General features: G+C 44.3%; 1 protein-coding gene across 2 annotated transcripts in view; it reads left to right on the plus strand.

Moving 5' to 3' along the window:
• The first annotated feature begins 5,573 nt into the window (after positions 1-5,573).
• The window catches only part of LOC139421133 (F-box/LRR-repeat protein 19-like), a 29,906-nt gene continuing 8,173 nt past the window's right edge, over positions 5,574-27,306 (plus strand). The window contains exons 1-9 of one of the 2 annotated variants that reach the window (XM_071171728.1): positions 5,574-6,349; positions 12,806-12,991; positions 21,236-21,379; positions 21,577-21,663; positions 23,489-23,671; positions 24,345-24,377; positions 24,710-25,920; positions 26,156-26,319; positions 26,480-26,641. In XM_071171728.1, coding sequence (XP_071027829.1) covers positions 12,821-12,991; positions 21,236-21,379; positions 21,577-21,663; positions 23,489-23,671; positions 24,345-24,377; positions 24,710-25,920; positions 26,156-26,319; positions 26,480-26,641 — 2,155 coding nt within the window. In that variant the 5' untranslated portion in view covers positions 5,574-6,349; positions 12,806-12,820. The remainder of the gene's footprint in view (positions 6,350-12,805; positions 12,992-21,235; positions 21,380-21,576; positions 21,664-23,488; positions 23,672-24,344; positions 24,378-24,709; positions 25,921-26,155; positions 26,320-26,479; positions 26,642-27,306) is intronic. The other variant, XM_071171729.1, reaches the window with a different exon arrangement.

Here is a 27,306-nt window from a genome sequence, read left to right on the forward strand (position 1 = left end):
GGTCAATAACAAAAGTTTCTCAATACTTTGTTATATACCTTTTGTTGGCAATGACAGAGGTCAAATGTTTTCTATAAGTCTTCACAAGGTTTTCACACACTGTTGCTGGTATTTTGGCCCATTCCTCCATGCAGATCTCCTCTAGAGCAGTGATGTTTTGGGGCTGTTGCTGGGCAACATGGACTTTCAACTCCCTCCAAAGATTTTCTATGGGGTTGAGATCTGGAGATTGGCTAGGCCATTCCAGGACCTTGAAATGCTTCTTACGAAGCCACTCCTTCGTTGCCCGGGCAGTGTGTTTGGGATCATTGTCATGCTGAAAGACCCAGCCACGTTTCATCTTCAATGCCCTTGCTGATGGAAGGAGGTTTTCACTCAAAATCTCACAATACATGGCCCCATTCATTCTTTCCTTTACACGGATCAGTCGTCCTGGTCCCTTTGCAGAAAAACAGCCCCAAAGCATTATGTTTCCACCCCCATGCTTCACAGTAGGTATGGTGTTCTTTGGATGCAACTCAGCATTCTTTGTCCTCCAAACACGACAAGTTGAGTTTTAACCAAAAAGTTATATTTTGTTTTCATCTGACCATATGGACTGGACTGGGGACAGCAAGGAGTCATCATGCCCGGTAGTCCTGAGGAGGGCTCAGGTCCTCCGAGAGAGAGAAAGAAAGAGAGAATTAGAGAGAGCATACTTAAATTCACACAGGACACCAGATAGGACAGGAGAAGTACTCCAGATATAACAAAGTGACCCTAGCCCCCCAACACAAACTACTGCAGCATAAATACTGGAGGCTGAGACATGAGGGGTCAGGAGACACTGTGGCCCCATCCGATGACACCCCCGGACAGGGCCAAACAGGAAGGATATAACCCCACCCACTTTGTCAAAGCACAGCCCCACACCACACCACTAGAAGAAGTTGTTACAGGTCTGTGAGAGCCAGAAATCGTGCTTGTTTGTAGGTGACCAAATACTTATTTTCCAGCATAATTTGCAAATAAATTCATAAAAAATCCTACAATGTGATTTTCAGGATTTTTTTTCTAATTTTGTCTGTCATATTTGAAGTGTACCTATGATGAAAATTACAGGCCTCTCATCTTTTTAAGTGTGAGAACTTGCACAATTGGTGGCTGACTAAATACTTTTTTGCCCCACTGTATATCCATCCTGGCCTGCCTTTCTAAAGTCTTCAAAAGCCAAGTTAATAAACAGATCACTGACCATTTCGAATCCCACCGTACCTTCTCCGCTGTCACGGGTGCACCTCAGCCACCCTCAAGGTACTAAACGATATCATAACTGTCATCAATAAAACACAGTACTGTGCAGCCGTCTTCATCGACCTGGCCAAGGCTTTCGACTCTGTCAATCACTGCATTCTTATCAGCAGACTCAAGAGCCTTGGTTTCTCAAATGACTGCCTCGCCTGGTTCACCAACTACTTCTCAGACAGAGTTCAGTGTGTCAAATCGGAGGGCCTGTTGTCCGGACCTCTGGCAGTCTCTATGGGGGTACCACAGGGTTAAATTCTCAGGCCGACTCTTTTCTCTGTATATATCAACGATGTCGCTCTTGCTGCGGGTGATTCCCTGATCCACCTCTACGCAGACGACGCCATTCTGTATACATCTGGCCCTTCTTTGGACACTGTGTTAACAAACCTCCAAACGAGCTTCAATGCCATACAACACTCCTTCCGTGGCCTCCAACTGCTATTAAACGCTAGTGAAACCAAATGCATGCTTTTCAACCGTTCGCTGCCCGCAACCCGCCCGCCCGACTAGCATCACTACTCTGGACGGTTCTGACTTAGAATATGTGGACAACTACAAATACCTAGGTGTCTGGCTAGACTGTAAACTCTCCTTCCAGGCTCATATTAAACATCTCCAATCCAAAATTAAATCTAGAATCGGCTTCCTATTTCTCAACAAAGCCTCCTTCACTCACACCGCCAAACATACCCTCGTAAAACTGACTCTCCTATCGATCCTCGACTTCGGCGATGTCATTTACAAAATAGCTTCCAATACTCTACTCAGCAAACTGGATGCAGTCTATCACAGTGCCATCCGTTTTGTCACCAAAGCCCCATATACCACCCATCACTGCGACCTGTATGCTCTAGTCAGCTGGCCCTCGCTGCATATTCGTCACCAGACCCACTAGCTCCAGGTCATCTATAAGTCTATGCTAGGTAAAGCTCCGCCTTATCTCAGCTTACCGGTCAGGATAACAACACCCACCCGTAGCATGCACTCCAGCAGGTATATCTCACTGGTGATCCCCAAAGCCAACACCAACTTTGGCCGCCTTTCCTTTTAGTTCTCTGCTGCCAATGACTGGAACGTATTGCATAAATTGCTGAAGCTGGAAACTTATATTTCCCTCACTAACTTTAAAAATCAGCTATCTGAGCAGCTAACCGATCGCTGCAGCTGTACATAGCCAATCTGTAAATAGCCCACCCAATCTACCTACCTCATCCCCATATTGTTTTTATTTACTTTTCTGCTCTCTTGCACACCAGTATTTCTACTTGCAGATCGCCATTTGCTCATCTATCACTCCAGTGTAAATTTGCTAAATTGTAATTACCTCGCTACTATTGCCTATTTATTGCCTTACTGCCTCACGCCATTTGCACACACTGTATATAGATTTTTTTTTTTCTATTGTGTTATTGACTATACTCTTGTTTATTCCATGTGTAACTTTGTTGTTGTTTGTGTCACACTGCTTTGCTTTATCTTGGTCGCAGTTGAAAATGAGAACTTGTTCTCATCTAGCTTACCTGGTTAAATAAAGGTGGGAAAAAAATAAGTCATCTTGTCCGAGAGTTTTACATGCTTATCAAAACGTCATGCAAGGCCTACATGAAACACAGCCCTTATTAAGTGTTTAAAATTCCCTGTGGAAAAACAATTGGAACCATTTCCGTGACTGCTAGGTTTTATGGGTATTATGACACCTCCACTGTGGGGCTCTAACTTTGTCATCCTACAAGAAACATGGTATAGAGGAGACAGACCCACTGGTTGCCCTCTAAGTTACAGAGAGCTGGTAGTACCATCCACCAAACATCCAGGTGTGAAACAGGAAAGGGACTCAGGGGGTACGCTAATTTCTTATAGAGCTGACCTAACAACACATTTAATCCCCTTTAGACAACTTCTTGGACAAAACATTTCACTGTAATAGTGAAGGTGTAAACTTGGCAGTAGAAAGCCTAAACAGTATATTTGACCTTTCAGCTTGCCTATCAAATCTAAACATTTCAAAACAGACAACCAAATAAAATGAACAACAATGACAAATGGTTTGATGAAGAATGCAAAAATCTAAGAAAGAAATTGAGAAACCTGTCCAACCAAAAACATAGAGACACGGACAACCTGGGTCTACACCTTCACTATGGTGAATCACTAAAACAATACAGAAATACACTACGCATTCAAAAACAAATCCAATTTTAATAAACTCCCATATCGATTGGGTGAAATATCAGTGTGCAATCACAGCAGCAAGTTGTGTGACCTGTTGCCACAAGAGACGAGCAATCAGTGAAGAACAAACACCATTGTAAATTCAACCCATATTTATTTATTTTCCCTTTTGTACTTCAACTATTTGCACATTGCTACAACATTGTATTACATTTGAAATGTCTTTATTCTTTTGGAACTTGTGAGTGTATTTACTTTATTGTTTATTCATTTCACTTGCTTTGGCAATGTAAACATATTTCCCATGCTAATAAAGCCCCTTGACTAGAGCGAGAGAGAAAAGCCACAATAAGTCTTACTTTAGAAAGCTTTTTCAAGTTTAGGAAACTCATTCAGAAACACATTCAGAAACACATATCTTATGTTGTCCCATAAACATCATACCTATATGTTCTATGTTGTCCCATACCTAATGTCGTCTCCAGGCTCAATTGCTATAGACAGGATATATCATATAGACAGGTTGACAGAGCCAGGTGGTGGATGACATTATCCCATACCTACAGTGCCTTGCGAAAGTATTCGGCCCCCTTGAACTTTGCGACCTTTTGCCACATTTCATGCTTCAAACATAAAGATATAAAACTGTATTTTTTTGTGAAGAATCAACAACAAGTGGGAAACAATCATGAAGTGGAACGACATTTATTGGATATTTCAAACTTTTTACTTTGTAGCGCCACCTTTTGCTGCGATTACAGCTGTAAGTCGCTTGGGGTATGTCTCTATCAGTTTTGCACATCGAGAGACTGAAATTTTTTCCCATTCCTCCTTGCAAAACAGCTCAAGCTCAGTGAGGTTGGATGGAGAGCATTTGTGAACAGCAGTTTTCAGTTCTTTCCACAGATTCTCGATTGGATTCAGGTCTGGACTTTGACTTGGCCTTTCTAACACCTGGATATGTTTATTTTTGAACCATTCCATTGTTGTCCTATGGACAGAGTCTCCCACCTCAGCTGTAGATCTCTGCAGTTCATCCAGAGTGATCATGGGCCTCTTGGCTGCATCTCTGATCAGTCTTCTCCTTGTATGAGCTGAAAGTTTAGAGGGACGGCCAGGTCTTGGTAGATTTGCAGTGGTCTGATACTCCTTCCATTTCAATATTATCGCTTGCACAGTGCTCCTTGGGATGTTTAAAGCTTGGGAAATCTTTTTGTATCCAAATCCGGCTTTAAACTTCTTCAAAACAGTATCTCGGACCTGCCTGGTGTGTTCCTTGTTCTTCATGATGCTCTCTGCGCTTTTAACGGACCTCTGAGACTATCACAGTGCAGGTGCATTTATGGAGACTTGATTACACACAGGTGGATTGTATTTATCATCATTAGTCATTTAGGTCAACATTGAATCATTCAGAGATACTCACTGAACTTCTGGAGAGAGTTTGCTGCACTAAAAGTAAAGGGGCTGAATAATTTTGCACGCCCAATTTTTCCGTTTTTGATTTGTTAAAAAAGTTTGAAATATCCAATAAATGTCGTTCCACTTCATGATTGTGTCCCACTTGTTGTTGATTCTTCACAAAAAAATACAGTTTTATATCTTTATGTTTGAAGCCTGAAATGTGGCAAAAGGTCGCAAAGTTCAAGGGGGCCGAATACTTTCGCAAGGCACTGTATATGTCCAAGGAACATCAACCTGGTATTGGGTAACCCAGGGTTTCCCAAACTCTGTCCTGGGTCCCCCTCTGGGTGCATATTCTGGTTTTTACCCTAGCATTACATAAGCTGACTCAAATAATCAAAGCATGATGTAGTGTTAGGACAGGACCGAATTTGGGAAACCCTTGGGTAATCTACCCTTCTGTCTCTTCACTTTTTTTTAAAATGTAGTTTCATCACATACTTTTGTTTGTGGATATTGTAGACACAGAAAGTACATGCCCACGGCTCTCCACAATCCTCCATCCATCACAGAATACATAGATGTTAACTGATTATTTGAATGTCCAACAAGGCTTCCTTTGCAGCCTTTCAGTGGAACAGTTATAGCTTGGTTGGTTCTACACTCTTTATACTACAAATCCCACAATTCCATATGCTTAGCTTCTGACGCCTTGAAGGGGAGGCGCGGCAATATTTTTCCTTCCCATATTTTATTTACTATATTTATTTATTTATTTATGATTTTTTTTTTCGAGACAAAAATGGAGAACGATGGCCTCAAATCTTACCAAGAGCATACGGACGATTAATCGTGTCTTCAAATCGGTAGCAAGGTAGCTGACGAGCTAATAAAAAACCCACAAAACAAGAATCACACAATAGAAAACGAGAACAATAGCCACGTTTACCCGTCTATTCAGATTGTCTCTTTCATTTTGACTGGAATTTATTAGGGAAAACCGCAGCAGACATTTAAACTGCGAAATAAGATGTTTTTTTAAAAATACGATTTGTCTCGAAATTATGTGCCATTTTGCATGTTTTGAAGACCTCAAAAACACGTTGGAAGACGTTTGAGAGACTAAGAAACAGGGATAGGGGTCAACCAAAGGAGTGAACGGCACAAAAAACGCTTGTGTTGCGACCTGAAATGTATTGTTACATACCCATTCGGGAACCCTTTACATCTCTGCCTAATCTAGAGTAGAGAGAACACTGGCAAGAAGGAAACATCTAGCTATCTTTCAAGCTACAATCACCACTATAACAACATGGAACGCATGTGAACTTGCCACACGGGACCCAGAATCAGCAAGAAAGGCTGCAGGAGAAAGAAACAAGGAAGCGATCCCCTAACAGCTAATATCAACGCTAGCTAGCTAACGGTTGGCTAATAATATTATTTCTAATGCGCGACCAAGGAGTATGCGACTCGATACCAAGAGGTTAGTAATTATAACAGTTTACCACTAAACTCACATCTTCAATGTGATCAGGTATCTACTACATTGTTTTTGCAAGATGCTGAGCAATATGAAAGAGGAAGATTATAGTGCAGGGAAGCGAATGGAGGTGAGATGACGGAGGACTTTGTGTAATTAATTGATAATTTGATTAATTTATATAACAAACCTTTTTTTCAGTGTTATTCGTGTACAGCATGTTCACTACACAACATGTAGTGAACTAACTACGCACAGTAGCCAGTAGAGCAGCCACACTAGTTAGCTAGCTAACGTTAGCTGCTAAGTTATTGGCTGCGCATCTATATTGTAGCTAGCTAGCTAACGTTAGTCATCAGACTCAATCTTGCGCTACAGGCCATAATACGTGCAGCCATGTATTATTACAGTAGTCCCTCCCAACAAACACCATTGCTATGAACATTTCAAGCATGTTTTATCGATACATGATTTGTGTGCTAAGTAAATGCTTGTTGTGATTGTTAGCAAGCAGGCTAACAAGCTTGCTTGCCACAGCAGCAAGCAACGCCGATACTTGGTTGAATTATTTGTTTCCATCTAATGAATCAAACCCCCAGTATTTACTGAATTATTTCATATAAAACATGTCACTGGATGTAAGTTTACTGCGTTATAACACACCCATTGTATGCCTTGGCTTGATTGGCAAAGGTTCCTCTGGGGAGGCACACATTGAAATTACTGTTTTGATTTCAGGAGTACCTGGCTGGTACTAACATCTATCTCAGTTCAGTTTCTGCAACATCATGCCTCTGTCCTTCCTTACCCTCTCTCCTTCCTTAGCCCCTCTTTGTGTGAGATGGAGAGAGACCATACACTTTGTCCATGTTTGGCTCTAATTTATAACATCCTATATTATCATCATCTATGCTTTTCACCCCCCCAAGCCAGCAAGGTGTCATTGCATTAATGTCTCATTATATTCCACACGTATCTGTTTATCTACATTGATTCATGCAAAGTATAGGTGACAAATTAGGGTTGGGCTGATATATGATTTAAATAGAATATCGTGATATTTGACATTGATGATATATCGGGAAGTGCAAGACTATACTCTTGTTTGATCTTTACAAATCAAAACTGTGCAGTTTTATCAGTTAGGCTGTGTCAACATGTTGTAAATTAAGTCCAAATTAATTAACTAAGATTATTTAATGAGAATGCAACTAATATTGTAAATAAGCACACACATTTCTTATGATTTAGCCATTAACAGCGCAAAACGATTTTTGAATGTCGCAATATTTGGAGTAGCATATTGTAGAAGAGGTCTTTTCAAATATGTCCCAACCCTACTACACATCTGACATGATATCAAATATATTTTTATTCGTCACATGCTTCGTAAACAACAGGTGTAGACTAACAGTGGCAATGTAGAGACAACGAAAATAGAGAAATAATAGAAAAGTAATAATAGATACCCAATGAGTAACGATAACTGGGCTGTATACACGGGGTACCAGTAAGTAATTGAGGTATGTGTTCATAAAACTAGGGATAGAGTGACTAGGCAACATGATAGATATAAACAGTAGCAGACGGATATGTGATGAGTAATAAAAGAAAATGGTGTAAAAAGGGTCAATGCAGATAGTCCGGGTAGCTATTTGGCCAACTATTTAGCAGCCTTATGGCTTGTGGTAGAAGCTGTTCAGGGTCCTGTTGGTTCCAGACTTGGTGAATCGGTACCACTTGCTGTGCGGTAGCAGAGAGAACAGTCAATGAATCGGGTGGCTGGAGGCTTTGAGAATTTGTAGGGCCTTCCTCTGACATTGCCTGGTATAGAGGTCCTGGATGGCAGGAAGCTTTGCCCCAGTCATGCACTCGGCCGGATGCACCACCCTCTGTAGCGCCTTGCAGTTGCTATACCAAGCGGTGATTCAGCCAGTCAAGATGCTCTCAATGGTGCAGCTGTAGAAATTTTTGAGGAGCTTAGCACCCACGCCATCTGAGGGCCCATCTTTTCAGCCCCCTTAGGGGACGAGTCATTGTCGTTCCCTCTTTGTTCGTGTGTGTCGACAATGATAGATCCTTAGTGATGTGGAACCCAAGAAACTTGAAACTCTCAACCCGTTCCTCTACAGCCCTGTTGATGTGAATGGGGGCATGCATGGCCCTCCGTTTCCTGTAGTCCACAATCAGCTCTTTTATCTTGCTGACTTTGAGGGAGAGGTTGTTGTCCAGGTACCACACTGACAGGTCTCGGTCCTCCTCCCTATAAGCTTTCTCATTGCCAGTGGTGGTAGGCCTGATCACAGACGGCAGTGTTGTCAGCATACTTAATGATGGCGTTGAAGTCGTGCGGCCACACAGTTGTGGGTAAACAGGGAGTACAGAAGGGGACTAAGCATGCACCCCTGAGGGGCCCCCGTGTTGCGGGTCAATGTGGCAGACATGTTGTTGCCTACCCTCACCACCTGGGGGTGGCCCGTCAGGAATTCCAGGATTCAGTTGCAGAGGGAGGTGTTCAGTCCCAGGGTCCTTAGCTTAATGATGAGCTTGGTGGGCACTATGGTGTTGAACGCTGAGCTGTAATCAATGAACAGCATTCTCACATAGGTGTTTCTCTTGTCCAGGTGGGAGAGGGCAGTGTGGATTGCTATAGCGATTGTGTCATCTGTGGATCTGTTGGGGCGGTATGCAAATTGGAGTGGGTCCAGGTTGGCTGGGGTGATGGTGTTGATGTTTCATGGCTACAGATGTGAGTACTACGGGGGATAGTCATTTAGAGGTTACGTTGGCGTTCTTTTGCACAGGGACTATGGTGGTCAGCTTGAAACATGTCGGTATAACAGACTGGGTCAGGGAGAGGCTGAACATTTCAGTGATAACACTTGCCAGCTGGGCCTTGAATGTTAACCTGTTTTAAATGTTTACTCACATGGGCTATGGAGAGAGTGATCACACAGTCGTTCGGAATAGCTGAATAGCTGGTGCTCTCGTGCATGGTTCAGTGTTGCTTGCTTCAAAGCGAGCTTACAAGGTATTTAGCTTGTCTGGTAGGCTGGCTGGGCAGCTCACGGCTACGTTTCTTTTTGTAATCCATGATAGTTCACAAGCCCTGCCACATCTGACGAGCGTCAGAGCTGGTGTAGTAGTATTCAATCTTAGTCCTGTATTGACGCTTTGCCTGTTTCATGGCTCGTCGGAGGTTGTAGCGGGATTTCCTATAAGCGTCCGGAATAGTGTCCCGCTCCTTGAAAACAGCAGCTGTAGCCTTTAGCTCAGTGTGGATGTTGCCTGTAATCCATGGCTTCTGGTTGGAAATGTACGTACTGTCACTGTGGGGACGTTGTCGTCGATGCACTTATTAATGAAGCTGGTGACTGATGTGGTAAACTCCTCAATGACATCGGATGAATCCCGGAACATATTCCAGTCTGTGCAAGCAGATGACATACACGCATTGAATAGCTGGTCCTTCAAATCCAGACACTGCTCGCCACAATGCCACCGTAGGTAAAATTATTTTTGAAGTATCCACTGAAGTCCAAAAAAGCCTTTTGAATTCTATCCGAAGGGAATCAGTTGTCGTTGTGTATTACCTGTTAACAGTCAAAATATGCCTAACCCTCATGTAATTGTGCAGTAGATAGGCCTGTACAGTTGTTTCCTATAGGTTTTTAAATAAGTACTATGCCTTAAAGTACCATCCAGAGATTGTGGCACCAACATTAAACTTGGCCTCTTTTTAAAGGTTCTGAAAACAGAAGAAATTGATCCTAATGCAGTTCATCCACTGGCTGAAGGTCCACAGAGACAACGATTGTGCCATCAGTGAGCACTTAATTTGAAACGCAGTTACTCAAAATGTCAGAGCGTGTAAACAAATGTCCAAGATCTAATGATGAATCATGGGACCATTAGACATTTCAAAGCCTATTCCCTCAGCCTAAAATATATCTGTTTAGTTGCCCACGCAATGCAATTTGAACCTCCCAAAACCCCTCAACATCCTCAGTCACGTATGATGCAATAATGATCTTCCTGACCAGTCTCTCGTTCTAGGCAGGAACCACATTCTTCTTTACAGAAGAGAAGACCCAGGGCCTCAGTGCCTTTGCCATGGGCTCTTTGATTCTGGCTGTTTTGAGGAAATGTAGGATCACCTGTGATAGTTCCTAGAGTGAAGGGGCGAGGCGGGATTTGTTGTTACAAGAAACAATATCTGTTAAGTTCCCGAGGCTTTGTGTTCCAAGTTAAGCAACTAGCTTGGGGCCTGTCACATGGGTTTGGGCTAAGAGTAAACCAAGCCTATTTTATTAGAGGCCATGGAATGCGGAGATTTCATACACTCCCTACAGTATGTGCCCTGTTGTATTTGATAACATGAGGGTAAGGAGCATAGAGCATACGCTATAGCCTGTCTGTCTGAGGAGTCGTCGAGAGAGCAGACTGGCCTCCTGTTGCCCACTAGTGTTTGCACTGTCAGTCTTTCTCTTGGTCTCTTACATGGGTCTATGAATGCACTGGCATGCATATTCAGTATGTTCACTGAATAAGCTCTTGTCCTTTCTCCTCTTTCCTTCTCTTTATCTATCCTGCTCTCTTTGGCGCACACCCCAGTTTGTGTATGTTCCTGAACTGTTTGTCCTCCCTCCCATATGACATGAGGGGATATTCCGATTGGGGTGCTTATCTGTATTTGCAGTGCATATTTGTGCTAACCGGTATAATTTTCTTCAGTTACTGCAGAGTGGATGTCCGGGTGTTAACCTGTCTCCTGTTTTCCAGTTGACTGTTGTATGTGAAGTTTGTGTTGACCTCTCTGTTGACTGCAGAGGGGTTGTCAGACAGTATGTGCATATGGTATAGTCTTATACACTGCATATACAGTTACGGCCTATCTGTTATGTACAGTGCATTTGGAAAGAATTCACTTTGTTACATTACAGCCGTACTCTAAAATTGATTAAATCGTTTTTTCCCCCTCATCAATCTACACACAATACCCCTAAAGTCAAAGCAAAAACAAGTTTTATAATTTTTTTGCAAATTTATTAAAAATAAACTGAAGTATTACATTTTACAGTACTTTGTTGAAGCTCCTTTGGCAGCGATTACAGCCTTGAGTCTTCTTGGGTATGACACTACAAGCTTGGCACGCCTGTATTTTAGGAGTTTCTCCCATTCTTCTCTGTAGATCCTCTCAATCTCCTGTCAAGTTGGTTGGGGAGCGTAACTGCACTGCTATTTTCAAGTCTCTCCAGAGATATTCGATCTGGTTCAAGTCTTGGTTCTGGCTGGGCCACTCAAATACATTCAAAGACTTGTCCCGAAGCCACTCCTGCGTTGACTTGGCTGTGTGCTTAGGGTCGTTGTCCTGTTGGAAGGTGAACATTCACCCCAGTCTAAGGTCCTGAGCACTCTGGAGGAGGTTTTCATTAAGGATCTCTATACTTTGCTCGATTCATCTTTCCCTCGTTCCTGACTACTTTTCCAGTCCCTGCCGCTGAAAAACATCTCCACAGGATGATGCTGCCACCATGCTTCACCGTATGGATGGTGCCAGATTTCCTCCAGAAGTGACACTTGGCATTCAGGCCAAAGAGTTCAATCTAGTTTCTCATGGTCAGTCTTTAGATGCCTTTTGGCAAACTCCAAGTGCGCATGTGCCTATTACTGAGGAGTGGCATCCGTCTGGCCTCTCAACCATAAAGGCTTGATTAGTGGAGTGCTGCAGAGATGGTTGTCCTTCTGGAAGGTTCTCCCATCTCCACAGCGGAACTCTGGAGCTCTGTCAGAGTGACCATCGGGTTCTTGGTCACCTCCCTGACCAAGGCCCTTCTCCCCCGATTGCTCAGTTTGGCCTGGTGGCCAGCTCTAGGAAGAGTCTTGGGGGTTCCATACTTCTTCCATTTAAGAATGATGGAGGCTGCTGTGTTCTTGGGGACCTTCAATGCTGCAGAAAGTTGTAGGTACCCTTCCCCAGATCTGTGCCTCGACACAATCCTGTCTTGGAGCTTTACGGCTAATTTCTTTGACCTCATGGCTTGGTTTATGCTCTGACATGCACTGTCAACTGTGGGACCTTTATAGAGATAGACAGGTGTGCCTTTCCAAATCATGGCCAATCAATTGAACTTACCACAGATGGACTCCATTCAAGTTGTAGAAATGTCTCAAGGATGATCAATGGAACAGGATGCACCTGAGCTCAATTTTGAGTCTCATAGCAAAGGGGCTGAATACTTGTGTAAATATGGTATCTGTTTTTTGTGTAGATAAAATGTTTTTTTTTTCGAATAAGGCTGTAATGTAACAAAACGTGGGTCTGAATACTTTCCGAATGCACTGTATACATTTTGTTTACCTGTATCTTTTTTTCTCTCCAGAGGGGAGGTCTGGCTACTGGCATCTAGTATATGTAGTTTATCTTTGTATTGACCTGTGTGTCTTTCCTCTCCCCAGTTGACTGCAGAGGGGATGTCAGGCAGTAAGGCTCTGGGAGGGGCACGGCGGCGGCGGACGCGGTGCCGACGCTGTCAGGCCTGCATGCGGACCGAGTGCGGCGAGTGCCACTTCTGCAAGGACATGAAAAAGTTTGGCGGGCCCGGAAGGATGAAGCAGTCCTGTCTGCTCCGACAGTGCACAGCGGTAAGTTAGAACACACACGCTAGTGATGGGGGGAGAAATCAATACAGTTACATATCAGGATATTATTTTTGAGGTGGTATCGTTTTTTACAATATTGCAATATTGTTTTTTTTCTGCTAGTTGGCTGTACCTGCACCAAAACTCCAGTATTTTTCCTTCATAGCTTGTTCTCCATCTTCTTTTTAAATAGGCAGCCTATTTGTTTTCAGCAGCTTATGCTCTTGTCCCTCTGCAGTAGACATATGGTGAGCAATATACTTGAACATTGAATCGCAATAAAATCACAGTATCAAATTGCAATACATATAGAATTGAGATACATATCGAATCGGCACCAAATATCGCATTGTGAGGTCCCTGGCAATTCCCAGCCCTAACACGTACTGCTCATTCTTGCCTCGTTACCAATATTATTCTACTCTCACTAGGAAATGTACCACTGCTCTATTCCATCCAAAAGTGAATGTATTAGGAAATGTATCAATTGTACAACTGATGCCATTTTCTTGATAGGATGTAACATCTGACACTAACTTTTGAAACATGCACAGGACATGCAGTGCATTCGGAAGGTATTCAGACCCTTTACCTTTTCCACATTTTGTTACGTTACAGCCTTATTCTAAATTTGATTAAAGAAAGAAAAAAAAGTGCCCCATAATGACAAAGTGATAACAAGTTTTTAGAAATGTTTGCAAATGTATTAATTAAAAAACAGATACCATACTTAGGTATTCAGACCCATTGCTATGAGACGAAATTGAGCTCAAGTGCATCCTGTTTCCATTGATCATCCTTGAGATGTTTCTATAACTTGATTGGAGTCCACCTCTTGTAAATTAAATTAATTGGACATGATTTGGAAAGGCACACACCTGTTTTATATAAGGTCCCACAGTTGACAGTGCATGTCAGAGCAAAAACCAAGTCATGAAGTCGAAGGAATTGTCTGTAGAGCTCCGAGACAGGATTGTGTCGAGGCACAGATCTGGGGAAGGGTAACAAAACATTTCTGCAGCGTTAAAGGTCCCCAAGAACACAGTGGCCTCCATCATTCTGAGATGGAAGAGGTATGGAATCACCAAGGACTCTGACCATGAGAAACAAGATTCTCTGGTCTGATGAAACCAAGATTGAACTCTTTGGCCTGAATTACCAAGCGTCATGTCTGGAGGAAACCTGGCAAGATCCCTACGGTGAGGCATGGTGGTGGCAGCATCATGCTGTGGGGATGTTTTTCAGCAGCAGGGACTGGGAGATTAGTCAGGAAAGATGAACAGAGTAAAGTACAGAGGTCCTTAATGGAAACCTGCTCCAGAGTTCTCAGGACCTCAGACTGGGGCAAAGGTTCACCTTCCAACAGGATAACGAGCCAAAGGACACAGCCAAGACAATGCATGTGTGGCTTTGGGACAAGTCTCTGAATGTCCTTGTGACCCGGACTAGAACCCGATTGAACATCTCTGGAGAGACCTGAAAATAGCTGTGTAACGACGCTACCCATCCAACCTGACAGAGCTTGAGAGGATCTGCAGAGAAGAATGGGAGAAACTCCCCAAATACAGGTGTGCCAAGCTTGTAGCGTCATACCCAAGAAGACTCAATGCTGTAATCGCTGCCAAAGGTGCTTCAACAAAGTACTGAGTAAAGGGTCTGAATACATGTAAATGTTTTTTTCATTTTTTATACATTTGCAAAAAATTCTAAACCTCTATTTGCTTTATCAATATGGGGTATTCTATGTAGATTGGAGGGGAGACAATTTAATACATTTTAGAATAGGGCTGTAACGTAACAAAATGTGGAAAAAGTCAAGGGGTCTGAATACTTTCCGAATGCACTGTATACTTTTGTCGTTTTCAATGTGTAATGAGATTTGATTGGCATCTGGTATATAGAGCACATTACCTAACCTATAGCTTAATTAACCTCAGTATCAAATATTGTAATTTATCCACGCAAGACTGAATTTTAGGTTGTTTTTCCTGTTACACAAACCTTCCACCCTGCCAAACAATAAACGTGAAGAAGGGAGTTTCCACATACACTGCTAACATGTTGTGACCCGCGTCTTTTCCCAAACGTGAAAGGACGAGCTTTAAGAGCTTTTGGCATATCCCTCACACTTATTGAGATCCCGTCTAAACAGAAACCACCGTTTAGACTAGAATATAAACTGATGTTGTTTATGATACACAATCGATTGACAACCCATTGACGACAGTTACAGTGCCTTCAGAAAAATATTCATACTCCTTGATTTGTATAAATATGCACACCCATTTGACACAACAAATTGAGCTCCGGTGCATCCAATTTCCTTTGATCATCCTTGATGTTACTACAACTTGATTGGACTCCACCTGTGGCCAATTTAAATTGTTTGGACATGATTTAGAAATAAAAACAACTGTCTATATAAGGTCCCACAGTTGACAGTGCATGTCAGAGCAGAAACTATACCATGAAGTCTGAGGAACTGTCTGTAGATCTCTGAGATAGAATTGTGATAAGGGAGGGTATAAAACAATTTCTAGTGTGTTGAAAGTTTCCAAGAGCAAATTGGTCTCGGAAAAAATATGGAACTACCCAGACTCTGCCTGGAGGTGGCCGTCCGACCAAACTGAGCAAGAAGGACCTTGGTCAGGGAGGTGACCAAGAACCCAATAACTACTCTGACAGAACTACGAAGTTCCTTGGCTGAGATGGGAGAACCTGCCAGAAGGAAAGCGGTCTTATATGTGCTTTTGTATGTATGCCAGTGGGTATGCTGTATATAGGGTTGCAACGGGTCGGAAACTTATTGCGAAATTTCCTGAAATTTTCCATGGGAAGTTAATCCCTGCAATTTAAGGTCACAGTTATGAAAATGTAGGACACTGAAGAGGCCTTTCTACTGACTCTGAATAACACCAAAAGAAAAATGCCCAGGGTCCCTGCTCATCTGTGTTAACGAGCCTTAAACATGCTGCAAGGAGGCATGAGGACTGCAAATGTAGCCAGGGCAATATTGCAACGTCTGTACTGTGAGACGCCTAAGACGGCGCTACAGGAAGACAGGACAGACAGCTGATCATCCTCGCAGTGGCAGACCACATGTAACGACACGTGCACAGGATCGGTACATCCGAACATCACACCTGCGGGACAGGTACAGGATGGCAATAACAACTGCCCGAGTTACACCAGGAACGCACAATCCCTCCAGTGCTCAGACTGTCCGCAATAGGCTGAGAGAGGCTGGACTGAGGGCTTGTCTGTTGTAAGGCAGGTCCTCACCAGACATCACCGGCAACAACGTCGCCGCTGGACCAGACAGGAATGGCAAAAAGTGCTCTTCACTGACAAATTGCAGTTTTGTTTTACCGGGGGTGATAGGCGGATTTGCATTTATCGTCGGCGGAATGAGCGTTACACCGGGGCCTGTACCCTGGAGCGGGATCGATTTGGAGGTGGAGGGTCCGTCATGGTCTGGGGCGGTGTGTCACAGCATCATCGGACTGAGCTTGTTGTCATTGCAGGCAATCTCAATGCTGTGCGTTACAGGGAAGACGTCCTCCTTTGTGGTACCCTTCCTGCAGGCTCATCCTGACATGACCCTCCAGCATGACAATGCCACCAGCCAAACTGCTCATTCTATGCGTGATTTCCTGCAAGACAGGAATGTCAGTGTTCTACCATGGCCAGCGACGAGCCCGGATCTCAATCCCATTGAACACGTCTGGGACCTGTTGGATTGGAGGGTGAGGGCTAGGGCCATTCCCCCCCAGAAATGCCAGGACACTTGCAGGTGCCTTGGTGGAAGAGTGGGGTAACATCTCGCAGCAAGAACGGGCAAATCTGGTGCAGTCCATGAGGAGGAGATGCACTGCAGTACTTAATGCAGCTGGTGGCCACACCAGATACTGACTGTTACTTTTGATTTTGACCCACCCCCCCTTGTTCAGGGACACATTATTCCATTTCTGTTAGTCACATGTCTGTGGAACTTGTTCAGTTTGTCTGTTGTTGAACCTTAAATTCATACAAATATTTACACGTTAAGTTTGCTGAAAATAAACACAGTTGATAGTGAGAGGACGTTTCTTTTTTTGCTGAGTTAATTTGTATTTATTTATTTTACTTTGTTTTTTAAAATCTTTACAGAACAATGCCACGGGCACTGCCACAGGCATGATCTGATGTGTGGAGACATTTCACTGCAGCTAATGTAGAAGGAAAAGCTGTGTACATTTTGCAAATACTGTGCCAAATCAAATGTGAAGAATGCAACAAAGATGCAGAATCATCTGGCCAAGTGCATAAAGTTCATTCCGCGCTCACAACACGCAACGTCTGACAAAAGTCCCTCTACTTCTATTTGATGTGAACATGATGAATCAGACACCTTATCAAATGCAACAGCTCATGATCCTCCTGGAATTAGGTTTTTTGACTCAATGGAGGAACGTAGTCAGAAGAATTCTGATGAATGTCTTGCTCGAGCTGTGTATGCAACTGGTTCACCTCTGATGCTCACAGGCAATGTGTATTGGAATAGATTTCTGAATGTTCTTCGCCCAGCATGCACCACTCCAACATGTTGAACTCTGAGATGTGGAGGTCAAGCAAATCCTAGAGAAAGCAGACTGTATTGCAATCATCTCTGATGGTTGGTCGAATGTTCGTGGGCAAGGAATAATTAACTACATCCTCTCTACCCCTCAACCAGTATTCTACAAGAGCACAGACACAAGGGACAACAGACACACCGGTCTCTACATTGCAGATGAGCTGAAGGCCGTCATCAATGACCTTCGTCCACAGAAGGTATTTGCACTGGTGACAGACAATGCTGTGAACATGAAGGCTGCTTGGTCTAAAGTGAGGGGTCCTACCCTCACATCACACCCATTGGTTGTGCTGCTCATGCATTAAATCTTCCACTCAAGGACATCATGGCACTGAAAACAATGGATACATTCTACAAAAGAGCCAAGGAAATGGTTAGGTATGTGATCAAGGTCCTCAATTTATAGCAGCAATCTACCTCACCAAGCAAAGTGAGAAGAATAAGAGCACCACATTGAAGCTTCCCCGCAATACCTGTTGGGGTGGTGTTTTCATAATTTTTGACACTCTCCAAGAAATTGCCATATCACAGTCTGCCGATATGGACAGCCCCATCAAGAGGATCCTCCTGGATGATGTATTTTGGGAGAGAGTGGTAAGCAGCCTGAAACTCCTGAAACCAGTAGCAGTAGCCATTGCACGTGTTGAGGGAGACAATGCCACCCTGTCTGATGTTCAGACTCTGCTTGCAGATGTAAGAGGAGAAATCCGTACTGTCCTGCCCACTTCACTGTTGCTCCAAGCAAAGGAAACTGCAGTTCTGAAATGCATCAAAAGCGTGAAGACTTCTGCCTTAGGCTCATACACACCGCAGCGTTCAAGTTGGACCCCAAGTATGCTGGCAAGAGCATCCTGTCTGTTACAGAGATCAACAAGGCCTATGGTGTCTCGCCACCTTGGCCTGGATGGGGGCAAGGTTCTTGGCAGTCTGGCGAAGTACACTTCCAAGCAAGGTCTTTGGGATGGAGATGCAAACATCTCATCAGCCACCTAGTGGAAGGGACTTTGTGGATCTGAGGCTCTTTCCCATATTGCCTCCATCATCCTCCAAATCCCACCAACATCAGCTGCCTCAGAGCGCAAATGGCCCTTGTTTGGGAACACACACACACCAAAGCATGTAACAGGCCGACCAATGCAAGGGTGGAAAAATTGGTGGCCATCCGGGAAAGTTTGAGGCTTTTTGAGCCTGACAACGAGCCATCCTCAACAAGGTTGGAAAGTGACAGTGAAGATTAGGCCTCTGATGTTCAAGAGGTGGACATTGAGGAGGTCCAGGGAGAAGAAATGGAAGCCTGAGAGGAAGACAACCAAAGCTTTAGTCTAGAAACTATCATTTTACAGATGTATGTTGAAAACATTTTTGGGAGATGCGATGGATCGTTGGGATCATTCAATATTCCCTTTTTGTTGTTCAGTGAAATCATCCCATGTGATGAGGCAACTTGTTTAATTAATGTTCCAATTCGTAATTAAATTAGTTTATTTTATTTCTATTGGAATGATTTAATCATTTGCATCATTTGTCTTATGATAAGGTAAAAGGTTTGTTTGTCTCCATATGATATGGTAAATATAACCAATGCAAAAAACATCTACATTTAAATGGTATTAATTTGCATATATTCATGTTAATTCCCACAAAGTTTCCACCTCGTGAATATTTCCCAAAATGTGCAACCCTAACTGTATAGATTTGTTTATTGATTCTATGGAACCCAGGACTCCCTGGAAAACAGTGGCAATTGTTACTGAGTGGACTATCCTGGCTAAATAAATCAAATGAAGGAAAAAAAATCAAGTTTCTGCAGCACTTCACCAATCTGGGCTTTATAGGCGAGTGGCCAGACGGAAGCCACTCCTGAGAGAGAGGCAAATTACGGCACACCTGGAGTTTGCAAAAAGGCTTTGAGATCATAAGAGAGCAAGAGATTCTGTGGTCTGATGAGACAAACAATTTTACTCTTTGGCCTGAATGCAAAGCGCTATGTCTGCAGAAAACCAGGCATCACTCATCACCTGTCTAACACCATCCCTACCGTGAAGCATGGTGGTGGCGGCCCATGGTATGTGCAAATGACCTGAGACTGGGGCGAAGATTAACGTTCCAACGGGACAATGACCCCAAGCATACGGCCAGGGCAACGCTGGAATGGCTTCAGAACAAGAATGTGAAAGTCCTCGAGTGGTCCAGCCAAAGCCCAGACTTGGATTCCATTTGAAAAACAGTGGAAAGACTTGAAGATTGCTGTTAAATTAGATACATATCGGTGGTTAACAGAGCTTCAAAAAATCTGCAAGGAAGAATGTAAGAAAATCCCCAAATCCAGATGTGCAAAGCTGATACAGACATACCCAAGACGACTCAAAGTTGTAATTGCCGCCAAATGTGCTTCTATTGACTCGGGTGCGATTACTTATGTAAATTAGAGTTCTGTATAAAATGTTTGATAAATTAGCAAAAAAAATGTAAAAACATGCTTTCAATATTTCATTATGGTGTAGTTGGGTGAGAGATCACTAATCAATTTTGAATTCAGGCTGTAACAACAAAATGTGCAATAAGTCAAGGGGAATGAATACTTTCTGAAGGCACTGTATGACATATACAATATGTCAACTGTTTTTTGCTGTTTACATTCTGAAAATCTGCCTCTGGTTTAGCAAAGCTGTTTCAGAGAGCGAATGTCATCAAAATAGAGTAGTCATCCCCTGCATGAAAGTGGATAAGCTTGTTCGAACGCCTTTAGTGATTTAGGGTGTGATTTTTATCGATTGGTTTGCGAATGCCTGAAATGGCATAGATGGCTGGTTGCCTAGATGTGGGAAATGTGATGCGTTTCCTTGGTAACTGAGCACATTGTTACTTTGGTGTTATTTTTTTGGGCGGGCAGCAATTTGCTTTGATCAGTTTTATTTTCTCGACAGATAGCTGGGAGACTGATCTTGTGGTGAAGGAAGGAAATTAGGTTGGATGTATACAGGGATACTAATCCACAGAATCTGTGCAGATTAGTTCTTCAATCTCATTAATTTCTGATAGTTGGTCAATGGATCTTGGCTAGATTCTGTTCACCTCAAACTTGTTTGGCTTGATAAGTGAGCAATTTTGACCTCAGTACAGTTTATTTTTTCGATTGTCAAAATTCCACTGTTGGCAGGTTCATGAAAATGTTGAGCTGGACAACTGGGGTAATGTGTCAAAGAAAATAAACCTAATAAATACAGTGCTCTGTCCCTGTGCTTCTGAAAAAGCACTCCTCCCTTTACCTCTTTTTTTATTTTTTTATATTGTTTAATTAAGTGGCTGGCAAATATCTCTATATTAATGCATTTGCTTTCATCCACACACTCTCAATTAGCTAGGTCCTCCTAAGAGCAGCAGGTGTCCAATTTTGTTTTATTTATTCCTGCGCTTCAATTTAGATGCATAATAAATGTACCATCCATAGTGAATGAATACATGGTTACAGCTCCACCTCTGAGACCTCTATCCTGAATGGACCCACATACAATATTTGATTTATGTACATATACACATTTATATTGGTTACGCACATACAATATTTGATTTATATTGAATAAATATATTGTTTAACATGGTTATATAACATGTTATTTTCTTCCTTGTAGCCTGTGTTGCCCCACACAGCGGTGTGCTTCTCGTGTGGGGAGGCGGGGAAGGAGGACACGGTAGACACAGAAGAAGAGAAGTTTAGCCTCTCTCTGATGGAGTGCACCATCTGCAACGAGATCATCCACCCCAGCTGCCTCAAGGTGGGGCCAGACCCTCTGTGTATGGCCGGCTGTCATAGCTGGAGAAGTGTGTGTGTGTGTGTGTGTGTGTGTTAGAGTGGGTGTGTCTCTCTTCCATTCATACTGTCCTAAGTCAAATGTCTGCTCTATCTAGTATTGGTTACATACATTTATTGATTGAATGATTGATTTCATTGTTTATTTTCTCCAACCTACAGATGGGTAAAGCAGAAGGCATCATAAACGATGAAATCCCGAATTGTTGGGAGTGTCCAAAATGCCATAAGGAAGGCAAGACCAGTAAGGTGAGAACTGTGACTGGGAACACTGGTCTGTCAGGCTCTGCTGATAAAACTAAACCAGAGAGGTTAACAAAGGACATCTATGATGTATGGATTAATCAATAATGGTTGATAAGGTAGGAGGATTGATTTGGAATGGAACGCGTTAGTCCTTTTATAGAAAATATATTTGTCTAAATAAGCTCTTTGAATATAATTTTGTTTCATTGACCAGATCCCCATTTCATATACTGTAGTAGGCTATTACATATACAGTGCATTCAGAAAGTATTCAGACACCTTGACTTTTTCCACATTTTTTTATGTCACAGCCTCATTCTAAAATTGATTAAATAGTCCCCCCACCCCCTACACACATTATCCCGTAATGACAAAGCAAAAGCAGGTTTTTAGAAATCTTTGAATAAAATAAACGGAAATATCGCTTTTACATAAGTATTCAGACCTTTTACTCAGTACTTTGTTGAAACACCTTTGGCAGCAATTACAGCCTCGTCTTCTTGGGTATGAGGCGACAAGCTTGGCACACCTATATTTGGGGAGTTTCTCCCATTCTTCTCTGCAGATCCTCTCAAGCTCTGTCAGTTGGATAGGGAGCTGTTAGATCGGTTTCAAGTCCGGGCTCTGGCTGGGCCACTGAAGTACATTCAAAGACTTGTCCTGAAGCCACTCCTGCGTTGTCTTGGCTGTGCGCCGAGGGTTGTTGTCCTGTTGGAAGGTGAACCTTTGTCCCAGTCTGAGGTCCTGAGAGCTCTGGAGCAGGTTTTCATCAAGGATATCTCTACTTTTCTCTGTTAATCTTTCCCTTTATCCTGACTAGTCTCCCAGTCCCCGCTGCTGAAAAACATCCCATAGCATGATGCTGCCACCACCATCCCTACGGTGAAGCATGCCAGGTTTCCTCCAGACGTGACGCTTGGCATGCAGGCCAAAGAGTTCAATATTGGTTTCATCAGACCAGGGAATCTTTCTTTCTCATGGTCTGAGAGTCCTTTAGGTGCCTTTTGGCAAACTCCAAGGGGCTGTCATGTTAATTTATTTTACTGAGGAGTGGCTTCTGTCTGGCCACTGTACGATAAAGGCCCGATTGTTGGAGTGCCGCAGAGATGTTTGTCCTTCTGGAAGGTTCTCCCATCTCCACAGATGAGCTCTGGAGCTCTGTCAGAGTGACCATTGGGTTCTTGGTCACCTCCCTGACCAAGGCCCTTCTAACTCGATTGCTCAGTTTGGCCGGGCGGCCAGCTCTAGGAAGAGTATTGGTGGTTCCAAACTTCTTCCATTTAAGAATGACGGCCACGGTGTGTTCTTGGGGACCTTCAATGCTACAGAATTTTTTGGGGTCCGTTCCCCAGATCTGTGCCTTGACACAATCTGTCTTGAAGCTCTACGGACAATTCCTTAAACCTCATGGATGGTTTTTGCTCTGACATGCACTGTCAACTGTGGGACCTTTTCTATAGACAGGTGTGTGCCTTTTCCAAACCATGTCCAATTAACTGAATGTGTAGAAACATCTCAAGGAGGATCAATGGAAACAGGATGCACCGGAGCTCAATTTCGAGTCTCATAGGAAAGGGTCTGAATACTTATGTAAATAAGGTATTTCGGTTAAAAAGAAATATTTAAAAAAAATTGGGGAAATTGTCTAAACCTGTTTTTGGTTTGTCATTATGGGGCATTGTGTGCAGATTTGGGGTGTGTGTGTGATTATTTAATCCATTTTAGAATAAGACAAACGGAACAAAGTGGAAAAGGGGAAGGGGTCTGAATACATTCCGAATGTACTGTACATATTCTTCAATCCTCTTCCCCTTTCTCCACACATCAGGACGGGGGTGACGGCTCAGGGAAGAGGCGGATGGACAACGGGGAGGTGGGCCGATGGAAGCTGACCGACGATCCTCCACCCACCAAAAAGAAACCCCCCTCTTTAGATGACGGGGGGCGACAGGACGGTCACAAGAGGAAGAAGGAAAAGGAGCTTCCCCAGGACAGCGGCCCCAAAAAGAAGGTAGGACGATCTTGGTGAAGTGTTGCAGTTTGCAGACATTTAGCATGCACACCGAGTATACCAAACATTAGGAACACCTTCCTAATACTGTGTTGCATCCCTCCCCTTTTGCCCTCAGAACAGCCTCAATTCGTCGGGCATGGACTCTAAAAGGGGCAGAAAGCGTTCCACAGGGATGCTGGCACATGTTGACCCCAATGCTTCCCACAGTTGTGTCAAGTTGGCTGGGTGTCTTTTGGGTGGTGGACCATTCTTGATACACACGGGAAACTGTGTATCAACGCTGCTGTGAAAGCAGCGTTGCAGTTCTTGACACAAACTGGTGTGCCTGGCACCTAGTACCATACCCCGTTCAAAGGCACTTAAATATTTTGTCTTGCCCATTCACCCTCTGAATGGCACACATACACACAACCCATGTCTCAATTGTCTAAAGGCTTAAAAATCCTCTTTAACCTGTCTCCTCCCATTCATCCACACTGATTTCTGAAGTGGATTTAACAAGTGACATCAAAAAGGGATCATGGCTTTCATCTGGTCAGTCTGTCATGGAAAGTGCAGGTGTCCTTAATGTTTTGTATGCTCAGGGTATAGTTGCTAAGAGGCCTACAAGTTGTGACCAATTGTATGAACGCAGCTTGCCAACTCTTCTCTGTCTGACCTTTTACCTCAGATGAAAGGGGCGCATGAAAAACGCTTGAAAAAGGTAATTTCATGTGAACAAAATGTTAAGCTCTGTCATTATGCATATGGTAACTACGGACTGGATTCAATCTGTATCGCTGAAGTTCCCTGTACATTTTCTTTTTTAAAGGTCATTTCTCATTGAGCCGACATCTGCAGTGTTTACCGTTGAATGCAGTCTTTGCGAATGCGCCAACATTGCCCTTGAATTTCAATTGAGGTATAACGCGAATCTTCTGGGATATGGACTGAATCCAGCTCTTAGTCGGGTTCAAGTTATATTTCTCAATGGTAAAGGTTAGGATTCATGCTCCTCTGTCACTCTCTTCACTAACGTTATCCCTCCCATGACAGAAACAGAAGCCTAACGTGTCAGAGACTGCAGAGTCCAATGGGCCCAACTCCTCCACCGGAGGCGGCCAGGGTTCCGGAGGGGGTTCCAACTCCACGCAGTCCCCCACCTCTACGGCCAGCCAGGACCAGCGCTCGCACCACCGCGAGAAATTGGAGCGCTTCAAGCGCATGTGCCAGCTCCTTGAGCGTGTCCGCGAGTCCAGCTCATCGAGCTCGTCTAGTTCTGAGTCTGACTCGGAGTCCGACTCTGACTCGCCTTCCGGTTCAGATGGCCGGCGCGGCTCTGAACCGTCCTCCCCCGTACTCGTCACTTATAGCAACAGTGCAAGGGAGCGCAACCGGGAACGGGACAGGGAGAGGGACAGGAGGCTGGCGGAGCTGGGCTTCAGTGCCAGTGAGGACTCTGAGGGAGAGGGAAGTGTTAAGGAGGAGGAGGAGGCGGTGGAGGAGCAGGTTGTGGGAGACAAGCCTCGGCGTAAAGGGGAGGGACCTCCACGGGGCCGCAAGGGGCTCATGACGGACGGGAATGACGAGGAGAGTGGGGAGAGGAGTCGGAAGTCTACCCCATTGCCTCCACCCTCCCCTCTCTCCTCCACCCAGCCTCCACCTTCCTCCGGCCACGGCCCCTCGCCAGGTTCCGAGGGATTCTCCGGTAAGCGCAGCAACGGCTCTGAGACACGCAATGGACGGACACGGGCGGGGGTGAGGGACCGGGAGACTCAGGAGAAGGAGAACGCCAACAACAGCAGCGGAGGCTCGGTGGCCAACCACCGACACGGAACTGGCAAGGGCAACAAGGGCAGCAAGATCCGTAGCAACAAGCAAACAGGGTCCCAACCAACATCGAGGAACAGTAGCAACTCTTCCGCTTCTACTGCCACTTCCACATCCAATGGGGGAGGGGGAGGCAGCAACTCCTCAGGGGGCATGTCGGCCCTCGCCGCCTCACCCCGGTCACAGCCGTCCCGTATGGCTCCACGTTCGCAGATGATGAAACGCAGCCCCCCTGCTGTGCCCTCGCCTCCCCGGCCTGTTCAGATGGAGCGGCACTTGGTGCGGCCACCACCCGCCTGCCCCGAGCCCCACTGCCTGCCCCTGGACAGCGGCTCCTCCCACGTAATGCCCCGCGACGTCTGGCTCCACGTCTTCCAGCACCTCAGCCAGAGGGAGCTGTGCGTCTGCATGCGGGTCTGTCGGACATGGAGCCGGTGGTAAGTCTAGACAAAAGGTTCAGATGTGGTCAGCATCCAGTTGGGCTGGAAGGGGGTAGTTCAACACAAACTTGTTTGGACTACTGAGAAATGCATCTTTGATGTTGAGAACAATAGAAAACCATCCCTGAAAGGATATTCATTGACTGCAGTGACTCAAATTCTGTGGCGTACAGTAGACCAGACTTTCTTTTGTTCTCATCCCAGTCTTTTATTTTCTGTCTTGCTCTCTCAGGTGCTGTGATAAGAGATTGTGGACTCAGATTGACCTCAGCCGGCAGCGCTCTATCACCCCTCCTATGCTGAGTGGTATAATCCGCAGGCAACCAGTCTCCCTTAACCTGGGCTATACCAACATCTCGAAGAAGCAGCTCATGTGGCTTATCAACCGTCTACAAGGTATCTTGTGTTCATTCAACACCTCTGCCTCCCTACCACATCTTTTTTCCATCAATATAGCCTGATCATGTCCTATTGTAGTTTGGCTGTCATCACCTCATTGATGTATTGCTAGTCTGCTTTAGGGATTACGCTAACTCCTGGCCTCTTTCTCTCCCAGGTCTACTGGAGCTGAATGTGTCGGGCTGTCCCTGGTCCTCTGTGTCGGCCCTGTGTCAGGCTGCTTGTCCCTGCCTGCGTCTGCTCGACCTCAGCCGGGTAGAAGACATGAAGGACTCGCACCTGAGGGAGCTCCTGGCGCCCCCTGCTGACACTCGGACAGGTTAGTGACAAGTCACTCACATGATTGATTAGCCATCCATAACCTGCAATACGAGGTGAATGCTATATAGGTGCAAATTAAATACAGTTGCAAATGCAGAGAATTGGTCTGTGTTAACAAAGCCCTGGCTTCCCAAATATTTTTTTGAAATCCAGTTTGTTGGGATTTTGTTTAATTCGTTTTGTTTTACCAGTTCCTCCAATCAAACTACTTGTTTACTGGTGAATACAGATAAGGGCATTAGTAGTGGGAGATTTCCGAGGAAGCGGACTGGTGTGAATTGTATTGGAATGTCGGGAGGCCCAGCTTCGTTGTTATAGGCACGTTATTGGGGACATGTGCACAATTCTGGAAGGAGAAATGGAGTCCCTTGAGAAAGCAAGTACAAGATGGGTGTCAGGGATGGAGCGGCAGTATTATCATAAGGAGGCGTGTACTTGCAAAACGGAGAAGGACTGGAGGGAAAAAGAGAGGGAGAAGAGGTCTAAGAGAGTGAGGGAAGAAGAGGGTGAGCTTGAGTCGGATAAAAAAATGGTGGAAAAAAGGGAGATGGTTTGTCAAAGAATGGTAGAAAGTATAAGCAGAGGGAGCTGAAGACGAGGAGAAATGGAAGTGAATGAGGGTGAAGTATCGGAGGTGGTAGGTGAGGTAAAGTTATCGAAAAC

Source organism: Oncorhynchus clarkii, chromosome 12 (genome assembly GCF_045791955.1).
Source record: "Oncorhynchus clarkii lewisi isolate Uvic-CL-2024 chromosome 12, UVic_Ocla_1.0, whole genome shotgun sequence".
Classification (NCBI taxonomy): Eukaryota; Metazoa; Chordata; class Actinopteri; order Salmoniformes; family Salmonidae; genus Oncorhynchus; species Oncorhynchus clarkii.